Here is a 12,898-nt window from a genome sequence, read left to right as displayed (position 1 = left end):
GTACATTTTGCTAACACAGCAACCGGCAACAAATTGAACATAATAGCTTAAGCATTACTTGCAAAGCAGAATAAGATCAATCTTGTCAGTGTGTTGGAGAAGGTGAAAAAGATCCTAAATGAACCAACTTTCACAATCTGACTGTATGACCAAAATGTTAGAAAATGTTTCATCCTTCTGAAATGCTTTTATTTGACAATTTTAATGCAATCTCAACTGGGGCCAAGAAAAAATGTATTAGATCTGCCCTCTATGAACATTAATACCAACTGCTTAAACTTGGAGGAATTAAGACCTACAGTTTGGCAAGCATAATTGATTATCTCCCTTGACACATTATTATTATTATTATTATTATTATTATTATTATTATTAAGCGACAGAGAAAATGAATGTGAGATGGTACTAGTTTACACCACCACTTTGCATGCTTTTTCACAGCTTGTAAACTTTTCAGAATATTTGACTGCCATAAGGTTGTTTAGACCCTTGGGTCATCGATACCCAGACCCGGCCTTATAGTTTGCTAGGCTTGAGGCTCCACACTGGCAGCAAGGCCCAGCTGGTGGAGTTACCATTGTTACGACTCTATGGTCATAAACTAAGTAATAGAAAGTAGCAAAAACAAGTTTTATGTCAAAATTATGAAATGAAAGTGTAAGATGAACTTACAGTATTATGAATTGAATCCAAAATAATCTTAAAAGGTTCTTTTCAAGTTCAAAAGAATCAGATGTTCCCAGTGAGTTTCAAATTGTTGAACGTACAGGTCTGCCAATAGTCCTGATGTATCAAAATGACATTGTCTAGAACTCCTTTGAACTATTTACAGTAATCCCAGAATATTAGTGTAGTCCAATGAGCACTTTGTATTTCCAGTGAAGAATCTAAACAAATGTTTCGTCTTAAATAATATTTAAACAGAGCATAAAATAGTCTGCAGAACTGATGTTACAACAAGAACACAAGAGATAAGAATAACTAAATTGTTCAGTTTGTGTGCTTATATACAAGCATAAGGGGTGAAAATGCATTTTGTTACTACTAGGTATATGGATCATTGTAAATATCCCACATTGTAAAAGAACACACTGACTAACCCATCCAATGAGAAATTACCCCAAAGTTGTCAACAGGTTTTATTATTAATATTATTATTGATGGTCAAAAAACTGTCAGCAACTATATTTAGATCCTTGCAATCTACTCTTTATATCGTAGAACAGAAAAATTACAAATAATATTGACAAAATCATATCCAAGATTTACCAAAAATATAGATATACATAACATTGTAGCATGCCAAATATTTTGGGTCAACTGGAGCTCAAGGCCCCTAAGGTACAGCATCCAATGCAACTGCTTGCTTGCCTTGCTCTAAGGTCAGTTCTTGCGCCATCTTGGACTACTATCTCCTTGAATAAATACACCCTTAGTCAATCGCTTCCTTACATAAATACATGGGCACAATGACTGCACTAACTACAGATTTGAATATACATAATTTTAAAAGAAAAGACGAAGAATCACACAGTATAAGATGACTCAGATGTGTTATATTGTATTGTGACATCTGCTGTACGCTGCCTTGTAACGTTATCAGTTTATTGTGACATCTGCTGTACGCTGCCTTGTAATGTCGCCAGTTCTGTACTTTGTGCAAGTAAATAGGTGTGTGTGCATGTGTGTGTTTTAGTCATATTGCTACAATGTCTGCAGTGTGGCAGTTCAAAGTGAAGTCTAGCATTGGGGCATCATGCCGCAGATATACAGCATGATGTCCCACCCAATCACACTTCAAACACCAGCCCAACCAGTCCTAACACTAAACTCTTAATGCTGAGTGCCATGCAAGGCATCAGCTTGTACAAATTTTATTTAAAGTCTTTCGTATGGCTCGGCTGGGGTTTAAACACATGTTCTTCAACATCCAAGGTCGACGCTCTAACCACTTAGAACAATGGAGTACAAACTTAATATAGACATGACTTTTCGCTTGTTTCTTTTCAGTGTTCATTGTTTGGGGGGGCTTTTTTCTTCTTTTCTTTCTCCTTTTTGATGTCTTTGTTTGTTTTCTTTCATATAGAGAAGGGGGGCATTACGACACAAAGAGTCATATCATGGTTAGACAGACATTTTAAATGGTGGTGTCTCAACTGTCAATATTTTGGCACACTGATTGGTTACGAAATATCTCCTGTAACTCAAAACATAATGACCAGAAGAACTAACAAAGATGCATGTCACAGTTTAAAAGTTTCCCTTGCTGTGACCTAAATCATCAATGTAGTGGGCATGATTGTGACACAATATTTAGCAATGATTTGTACCAAAGATAATACCTAATTTCACATGTGTTTGAAACAGTTACAGCCCAACATGATCGATACAATTCACATAGTTATATTTTTTCCTTGTCATGACTTTGGCCTCTGAGCTATTGCCTTGATTGTAGTAGGCAGAACACAATGTAGATGTGATGTGTATATCGATGCATGTTCATTTTACAAGACTTGTAATGGTACAGGTCATGCAAGCAAATGTTTCTTGATGGACGGACAACCTAAACTTACTAGCTCCGAAGTAAGGCTGGTATATGAAAATGATAAAGAAATAATATGATAAAGTAACGAATCAGTAAATTGGAAAAGCATTCCAGATGATATTGTTGTAACCTGAAATATACTTAGAAATCATGAAATATTATTTTGTTTCAAAAAAACAGTATGTCGTTGGCAATACAATATTCAACAAACCCCCCAAAAATATCTGAAATAACAAAAATAATATTTGCAAATAAGAAAATACTATTTCAGTCAAACAAGTTATCATTTTGAAATATCGATTTTCAAATCTGTAACAATGAAATATTAGATTTACAAATTAGTTTGTCCACAATAACATTTTACAATAAAGAATAAACATTGCATACATTAATTTATTCTCTTGTTGCATGTGAGTTATACACGAGATAAAGTTTTCTATAAGAAGCTAGATAAATCATATTCACATGCAAATTACAAAATCACTTGTGCATCCTGTACAAAAAATGCACTGTCAGCACAAAAGTTGAAACAAAACTTAAAAGTTGGCAGCAAGTCACATTATAAAGATAGTATCAGCATCGGCATTCATTCTTTTCTTTTCTTTTTCATATGCTCGATAGTTTTGTGGAGAAAATCTGGGTTCTGGGCAAATGAATCATGAAAGCATTACCTCTCATGATATGCATGCATTTAATTTGTGTAAGCATATAGTACTAATGCTGAAAGTTGAAATAGTGATATAAATATTACAAACTTTACCATTTTTCATTATTTTTCTTGACAGCTCTTCAAAATAAGGTTGCCTTGGTGACGGGATCAACTTCTGGTATAGGTTTAGAAGTAGCAACAGTTTTGGCGAGGAATGGTGCCAACATTTTGCTGAATGGGTTCTGTGATCCCAAAGAGATAGAGAACATCCAAGTGCGACTAAAAAGGTCAAGGACATTTGATGTTTCTATGCATACTGTTTGCTTATCAAAATTGTCATTATAAAGATATAAAGTGGTCAGTGTAAAGTCTTTACAATATAATCTTCTTAAGACCAACAATAGTAGTGAGTCTCTTGAAGAAAAATGTGAGTGAAAGTGTGAAAGGACATACTCTATATTGTCTATTAAAGTCTCAGAATGACACACACACACACAGACGCATGCACATAAAGACACACACACAGACACACAAACACACACACACAGAGAAACACACATACACATACGGACACTTCACTTTCCTTATGTAATTGTTTTTGAACCCCAGTGAGAGGTATCATAACTAAATTGTAAAATAAGTTTGTGATTTGAAACATACATAAGTGCATGGTAAAGCTATATTAAATTAGTGCAGTGGATGAGATAACTCACAGACTTTGATAAAGTGTAATTTGCACCTGACATAATCAAAATATGATTGAGGCACAATTGCAACCTAAAATATATTGGAATTGAAGCATGAATGAAAACTGAAATTTAGTCGTGGATCTTTTGCAAAGTCACATAAATGTTTTTTTATAGATAGTAATGTATTCGTTGTCCAGCTGTCATCTGTTGACCAGCATCCATTTTATGTTATTGCTACTTCATTTAATATATACTTGGGAGGCTCATGAAATAGTTTTTCCTTGAGATCAGGTTGGTTCTCCATGTTCTTCAGACATCCAAGATGGCTTCTACTGTAGCATCTTGAAAATAGCATCACTACTTCTGATTGCATTGTCATATTAACATGGGAGATTCGCAAAAACTTTTCTTGCGAGATGTGAATGGTTCTAAAAGAAAAATGGCTGATCTGACCTCCAACATGGCCACCATATAGGTCATCTTGAAAATCTTAAGGTATCAACTTCTCTTCATAAATTTGGTGTTTATTCTAAAATACTTCCCACCATAATTATTTGGACTGAAATGACCATGGGTCTAATCTGACCCGAGCATTACATCCATTCATATTGACATTGCTTGGACAAGTCAGCTTCTTACAGTATTTGATTCAGCATGAATGTAGTGCTGATGACCTTACTTCCAACATGGCCTCCAGGCTGGCCATCTTGAAAATCATGTTGTCTCTATTTCTCCTAAACAGATGATTGTGTGGACAATTAGGTTTGGCTAAAGTACTTCAGATTGCATTTGTTTGGTCCTAAATTACAATATTTAAACTCCAACAGGGCCTCTGCAGTGGACATTTTGAAAACAAAACAAAAAATATCAACATTGTTAAACCTTCTCATCTTGAGTGGATGACCTTATTGACATCCAGCCAGCAATAGAGTTAGGGTCTGTAGTATGAAGTTAGTCTTAATTTATTGACATCCAGCCAGCAATAGAATTAGGGTCTGTAGTATGAAGTTAGTCTTAATTTATTGACATCCAGCCAGCAATAGAGTTAGTGTCTGTAGTATGAAGTTAGTCTTAATTTATTGACATCCAGCCAGCAATAGAGTTAGGGTCTGTAGTATGAAGTTAGTCTTAATTTATTGACATCCAGCCAGCAATAGAGTTAGGGTCTGTAGTATGAAGTTAGTCTTAATTTATTGACATCCAGCCAGCAATAGAATTAGGGTCTGTAGTGTGAAGTTAGTCTTAATTTATTGACATCCAGCCAGCAATAGAGTTAGGGTCTGTAGTATGAAGTTAGTCTTAATTTATTGACATCCAGCCAGCAATAGAATTAGGGTCTGTAGTATGAAGTTAGTCTTAATTTATTGACATCCAGCCAGCAATAGAGTTAGGGCCTGTAGTATGATGTTAGTCTTAATTTATTGACATCCAGCCAGCAATAGAATTAGGGTCTGTAGTGTGAAGTTAGTCTTAATTTATTGACATCCAGCCAGCAATAGAGTTAGGGTCTGTAGTATGAAGTTAGTCTTAATTTATTGACATCCAGCCAGCAATAGAATTAGGGTCTGTAGTGTGAAGTTAGTCTTAATTTATTGACATCCAGCCAGCAATAGAATTAGGGTCTGTAGTATGAAGTTAGTCTTAATTTATTGACATCCAGCCAGCAATAGAATTAGGGCCTGTAGTATGATGTTAGTCTTAATTTATTGACATCCAGCCAGCAATAGAATTAGGGTCTGTAGTGTGAAGTTAGTCTTAATTTATTGACATCCAGCCAGCAATAGAGTTAGGGTCTGTAGTATGAAGTTAGTCTTAATTTATTGACATCCAGCCAGCAATAGAATTAGGGTCTGTAGTGTGAAGTTAGTCTTAATTTATTGACATCCAGCCAGCAATAGAGTTAGGGTCTGTAGTATGAAGTTAGTCTTAATTTATTGACATCCAGCCAGCAATAGAATTAGGGTCTGTAGTATGAAGTTAGTCTTAATTTATTGACATCCAGCCAGCAATAGAGTTAGGGTCTGTAGTATGAAGTTGTCTTAATTTATTGACATCCAGCCAGCAATAGAGTTAGGGTCTGTAGTATGAAGTTAGTCTTAATTTATTGACATCCAGCCAGCAATAGAGTTAGGGTCTGTAGTATGAAGTTAGTCTTAATTTATTGACATCCAGCCAGCAATAGAATTAGGGTCTGTAGTATGAAGTTAGTCTTAATTTATTGACATCCAGCCAGCAATAGAGTTAGGGCCTGTAGTATGATGTTAGTCTTAATTTATTGACATCCAGCCAGCAATAGAATTAGGGTCTGTAGTATGAAGTTAGTCTTAATTTATTGACATCCAGCCAGCAATAGAGTTAGGGCCTATAGTACGATGTTAGTCTTAATTTATTGACATCCAGCCAGCAATAGAATTAGGGTCTGTAGTATGAAGTTAGTCTTAAATAGGGCTGATATGATGATACAAAAATGTCTGCAATGGTTGCCAGCTTGAAAATCTAATTACAACAACTTTTCTGGTTGGATGGTAGTATGGATACAAAGTTTTCAGTGAGGCACCTCTTGCATATATAGCTGGTACAAAATGAAATGTTGCTGATCAGGCATAGAAAATGACTTGTATCAGCTATCATAAAATTCTATTCTGATCAGGCATAGAAAATGACTTGTATCAGATATCACTCATCAACTGACAATTATATGATGGAGATTAGGTGAGGTTAGAGTTGATGGAGATTGGGGCAAGGGTAGAGTTGATGGAAATTGGGGTGAGGGTAGAGTTGATGGAAATTGGGGTGAGGATAGAGTTGATGGACAGTGGGGTGAGGGTAGAGTTGATGGAAATTGGGGTGAGGGTAGAGTTGATGGAAAGTGGGGTGAGGGTAGAGTTGATGGAAAGTGGGGTGAGGGTAGAGTTGATGGAAAGTGGGGTGAGGGTAGAGTTGATGGAAAGTGGGGTGAGGGTAGAGTTGATAGAGATTAGGTGAGGGTAGAGTTGATGGAGATTGAGGCAAGGGTAGAGTTGATGGAAATTAGATGAGGGTATAGTTGATAGAGATTGAGGCAAGGGTAGAGTTGATGGAGACTGAGGTGAGGGTAGAGCTGATGAAGATTGGGGTGAGGGTAGCATTGATGGAAATTAGGCAAGGGTAGAGTTGTTGAAGATTGGAGCAAGGGTCGAGTTGATGGAGATTAGGGTGAGGGTAGGGTTGATACAGATTGGGGCATTTGTGTTGGTGTGGTGGTGACTAAAATACTTCTTACAGTATGTATTAGGCCTGTAAAGGTGGTGCTGATCTGATCTGCAATATGGAAGCCATATTGACAGTTATGAAAAATACTGTTATTGCTACATGAAGTGACTTTTGATCTTAAAGGTCTCTTTCAGTTGGTAGCTAGTCTGAGATGAAATGATGCAGATCTGACCACTGCCATGGCTGTTATTGTGTGAGACTTGATGATCTTTTTCTACCTACTCAATAGTTTTATCATCATTAGAAGTTCACTGAATTTCTTAGTAAATGATGAAGTTGGGAATGAAAAGAAATGGTGATAATTGCATCTCCAAGATGGTCACCACAGTGGCCATTGAAATCTTATTATTTTCACTCCTTCAGATTATTATTATTGTCATTCCTCCTGAAGGAATGGTATTTTTTTAAACCTTTGGCTAAAAAGGGATAGTGTCACCAGTGAACAACAGGGACAGTTGACTGACCAGAAACATATATTTTGTTGGCCATAGTGACTCTTACAGTAGGAATGGCTGTATTGACGTGTGTTATTGTCACTCCTCCAGATGTAACAAATTTCCAGTCATGGATTTAAAAGATGATCCATTCATCCAGACCACTTTGAAGAGCATCATCAGCCACATCATCTGCAGGTATGACCTAGTTGCAGTTCCAATTGCATGATAGCATTCAGGCATGTTGAAAAGAGACTGTAAAAGACTGACAAGATAAGTGTGACATCAGAACTAACCTTACAGCCAAATGCCGAACCATCAGGGTTACTGAAGTCAGGATAGTTGGCAATACCATCGCAGGAAGTAATGTAGGTCACAAGGTTTAAGTTAGGGTAGAGTTGCTGGGATGTGGGTCACAAAGGTAATAAGCCAGGGTAGAGTTGCTGAGATGCAGGTCACAAAGGTTAAATGCCAGGCTAGAGTTGCTGGGATGCAGGTCACAAAAGTTAAAGGCCATGGTAGAGTTGCTGGTAAAGGTCATGCTACTTTGATAAACAATGCTGGGATGAGAAAAATACTGATGCATGCCACTTCAGACAAGGCAAGTGCAGCAAAAGTGCAAGACAGCTTGATGTCATCTGAATGTCATGATAAATGTTAGGAGTGTCATGATAGATGTTAGGATTGCCATGATAAATGTTAGCAGTGCCATGATAAATGTTAGGAGTGCCATGATAAATGTTTGGAGTACCATGATACATGTTAGGAGTGCCATGATAAATGTTAGGATTGCCATGATAAATGTTAGCAGTGCCATGATACATGTTAGGAGTGCCATGATACATGTTAGGAGTGTCATGATAAATGTTAGGAGTGCCATGATACATGTTAGGAGTGTCATGATAGATGTTACCAGTGCCATGATACATGTTATGAGTGCCATGATAAATGTTAGGATTGCCATGATAAATGTTTGGATTGCCATGATAAATGTTAGCAGTACCATGATACATGTTAGGAGTGCCATGATAAATGTTAGGTGTGCCATGATACATGTCAGGAATGTCATGATAAATGTTAGCAGTGCCATGATACATGTTAGGAGTTTGTGTAGATGTGGAAAGTTGTATTTGGTTTTTGGCACAAGAATACATGGTGAACTTTTACTTGGTTCTATGAAATGATTGTCCTACAAATACTAAATTTAGTGTTTGTTTCATCGGTGTGGAATATGCAATTTCAGTGTTACAGTAAATTGTATTAGTTCATGCATGAACATATGGAAACAAGTGCTCATATTCAAGTAATAGCTGTTTTACTTCACTAGTTTTCTTGTGGCTGTAAATGTGAATGTTTCTGGTCCAGATTACTTAATATTTCTGAAGATTGGTTTCAGCAATGTCACTACAGAACAGTTGCATTCCATCACTTAAATCCTCAGTATTTGACAGGTACAACTAAAATGACTGATAGGTACAACTTATATGACTGACAGGTACAACTAAAATGGCTGACAGGTACAACTAAAATGACTGACAGGTACAGCTAAAATGACTGACAGGTACAACATATTTATATGACAAAGTTGTTAATATATTTTTTTGATAGGAGTGTTGCTAATATAATTTAAGTTACTTTCTTTTCAACTGTGTAAGGACTTCTTGCCATTGTATTTCTGTCATACCTTAATTTCAGTTTTGACTGAGTAGTGAAGATTAGTTCTTGCTATTTCACAAGCCTTTGGCAACTTATATTGAAATCAGAAACATAGTCAAGAAAATTAATTTCTAAATCTTCAGTTGAAAGAAGTTTCTCTTTTGATAACTACAGTGGTACATGGATATTATGTCTGAAAAGGATTAAAACCCAATCATTTTTGAATAGCAAACAGCATCCCAATCTTACCCAGTATCAAAGCTATAGGAACGAATCATATTTACCAATGTTTGATGAAATCTTTCTAAAGCCCCTTGACTTTCAGGGAAATAGGAAGGAGATTTCAATTGCTGGATTCCTAATTGCTGGATGCCTAATTGCATGCATAACTTGCTAGAAAATTACAGACATACAGTTTGACCCCTGATCAGATTGGACAGATTTGAGAAGGCCACATTGTTAAAAAAAATTTATCAAAGCTTTTATTATGGTTTTAGTTTTAATGTTTTTCAAAAGAATTGTCTCTGGAAATCTTGTGTACAAACACATTATGGTCAACCAGTATTGATTGCATTACTTGGTCTAAGGTAAGGGACTGATGCGGTCTACCATTATTCAGCTAAATGGTTTGTTAGATGCAGGAATAGGTTCAGATGAGCATTAGGTATCTTCCGATTGGGTTATCCTACCATTTGACAAGTGTGACAAGATCTACAGAATTTACAAACATCGTCGTTAATTTTCAGCCAACAACATGATTGAAGATCATTTGGTAAGTCTTACTGACCCCTAAGTGATCATCCAAAGGAGTTTCATGGGCTAGACAAAAAAAAATTATATCTGTATGACAGAGCAACAACCAATTTGATAGCTCACTGACCACTCATCACTGGCAGGTACATAAGGTGGTCTCCATTTTCTCATAAGGAGAAATGGTGGTTTCATTTCTGTTAACATTAGGTCTCTGAATCTTGTCCCAGTTTGTCAATGACTGATTGTCATTTGTCACCCTGATTGTAATATAGACAATGAGAAGTAAAAAAGACAATCACTGTGATCAATACCTTTTGATTGATCCACACCAGCAGCAAAAGTGACCTCATCAAAAGCCTGACCAATAAATATGTCAGCTAAATTAATAACTTCCTGATCATCATCATTTGCAGTCACTCTTTGTTTTGCCATAGCTCTATTAACTGGGTATAAATCAGGGATTTCATTTTCAATATGATCAACTTACAGATCCAAGCAAGGCTTGTCAGTTTCAAGTGGATTAATCACTACCTTATCTCCAGCTAGGTCATTGCCTAGCAATAAATGAATACCCTTGATGGGTAAAGACATCACTGTTCCATTGGGTCCTGAGACTAAGTCTGATAACAAATTTACAGAACGGAGAGAGGCATTAATAAAACTGCACTCTACTAACTGAATGAGAATACTTTCTTAAGAGGATGTCTTCTTACAAACAGGCAAAGTACCTAATAATAAAAGAATCTGAGAAGCTCATGTATCTCTTAAAATTTTAATAGGGATAGACTTGGTAGAGTCACCAGTAACTGATTTTGAACCTTTCAATATGAATGGTTCATGATTCTCCATAATAGGATCAGACTGCAATTTGTGTGACCCAACAAATGTATTGCTTTCAATACATGACCGTGACCTTAACTTCTTAGAAATAAGTGCATTAGGAAATCTTGATTCTGTTGCTTATTTTTCAATCTTTTACATTCAGAAATAAGATGCTCTTTGTTCTTGCAATAGGTACATGTAGGAATAGATAACGATTCCTGATCAGTCTTACTAGAAACTTGATTCCTAAAAGCTGTACTAGATTGAGATTTGGAAGGGCTCATATTTGGCTGAAATACTTTTTTTAACAGAAGACAGATTTGTAAGAGACTGTGAAAGACCTATTGGCAAAATGAAAGTTTGTGAATCAAGGAATCTTCATCAGCTGCTGTATAAGCAGCATTTTCAAATGTTTTCACCTTTAAGGTTTTAATGTCAGTCTGGACTCAATTCATATCAAAGAATTGTTCTTTTTTTGTGCAGTTATGTTTTGCAAAACCTTTGTCAGTATGCCTCATGTGCTTATGTACCATCTCAAAACCTTTGTCAGTATGCCTCATGTGCTTATGTACCATCTCAAAACCTTTGTCAGTATGCCTCATGTACTCATGTACCATCTCAAAACCTTTGTCAGTATGCCTTATGGACTCATGTACCATCTCAAAACCTTTGTCAGTATGCCTCATGTACTTATGTACCATCTCAAAACCTTTGTCAGTATGCCTTATGGACTCATGTACCATCTCAAAACCTTTGTCAGTATGCCTCATGTACTTATGTACCATCTCAAAACCTTTGTCAGCATGCCTCATGTACCATCTCAAAACTTTTGTCAATATGCCTCATGTACCATCTCAAAACCTTTGTCAGTATGCCTCATGTACTCATGTACCATCTTAAAACCATTGTCAATATGCCTCATATACTTATGTACCATCTCAAAACCATTGTCAATATGCCTCATGTACTCATGTACCATCTCAAAACCTTTGTCAGTATGCCTCATGTACCATCTCAAAACCTTTGTCAATATGCCTCATGTACTCATGTACCATCTCAAAACCTTTGTCAATATGCCTCATGTACTTATGTACCATCTTAAAACCATTGTCAGTATGCCTCATGTACCATCTCAAAACATTTGTCAATATGCCTCATGTACCATCTCAAAACCTTTGTCAGTATGCCTCATGTACTCATGTACCATCTTAAAACCATTGTCAATACACCTCATATACTTATGTACCATCTCAAAACCATTGCCAATATGCCTCATGTACTCATGTACCATCTCAAAACCTTTGTCAATATGCCTCATGTACCATCTCAAAACCTTTGTCGATATGCCTCATGTACTCATGTACCATCTCAAAACCTTTGTCAATATGCCTCATGTACTTATGTACCATCTCAAAACCATTGTCAATATGCCTCATGTACTCATGTACCATCTCAAAACCTTTGTCAATATACCTCATGTACCATCTCAAAACCTTTGTCAATATGCCTCATGTACTCATGTACCATCTCAAAACCTTTGTCAATATGCCTCATGTACCATCTCAAAACCTTTGTCAGTATGCCTCATGTACTCATGTACCATCTCAAAACCATTGTCAATATGCCTCATATACTTATGTACCATCTCAAAACCATTGTCAATATGCCTCATGTACTCATGTACCATCTCAAAACCTTTGTCAATACGCCTCATGTACTCATGTACCATCTCAAAACCTTTGTCAATATGCCTCATGTACCATCTCAAAACCTTTGTCAGTATGCCTCATGTACTCATGTACCATCTCAAAACCATTGTCAATATGCCTCATATACTTATGTACCATCTCAAAACCATTGTCAATATGCCTCATGTACTCATGTACCATCTCAAAACCTTTGTCAATACGCCTCATGTACTCATGTACCATCTCAAAACCATTGTCAATACGCCTCATGTACTCATGTACCATCTCAAAACCTTTGTCAATATGCCTCATGTATCATGTACCATCTCAAAACCATTGTCAATATGCCTCATATACTTATGTACCATCTCAAAACCATTGTCAATATGCCTCATGTACTCATGTACCAT

The 12,898-nt window shown here is 36.4% G+C and overlaps 2 protein-coding genes across 2 annotated transcripts in view; one reads left to right on the top strand and one right to left on the bottom strand.

Moving 5' to 3' along the window:
- The window catches only part of LOC149773170 (matrilin-1-like), a 160,772-nt gene that overhangs the window by 3,323 nt on the left and 144,551 nt on the right, over positions 1-12,898 (bottom strand). The gene's annotated exons all lie outside the window — the stretch shown is intronic.
- LOC149773171 (uncharacterized) overlaps positions 1-12,898 on the top strand; it is an 82,437-nt gene that overhangs the window by 37,071 nt on the left and 32,468 nt on the right. The window contains exon 2 of the mRNA XM_089946734.1: positions 3,331-3,481. Coding sequence (XP_089802860.1) covers positions 3,331-3,481 — 151 coding nt within the window. The remainder of the gene's footprint in view (positions 1-3,330; positions 3,482-12,898) is intronic.

This window comes from Sinohyriopsis cumingii, unplaced genomic scaffold (genome assembly GCF_028554795.1).
Source record: "Sinohyriopsis cumingii isolate HCF-2022 unplaced genomic scaffold, ASM2855479v2 utg000873l, whole genome shotgun sequence".
NCBI classification, from domain to species: domain Eukaryota; kingdom Metazoa; phylum Mollusca; class Bivalvia; order Unionida; family Unionidae; genus Sinohyriopsis; species Sinohyriopsis cumingii.
The sequence above is the reverse complement of the archived record's forward strand: the minus strand, read 5'-3'. Positions and strand labels throughout refer to the sequence as shown.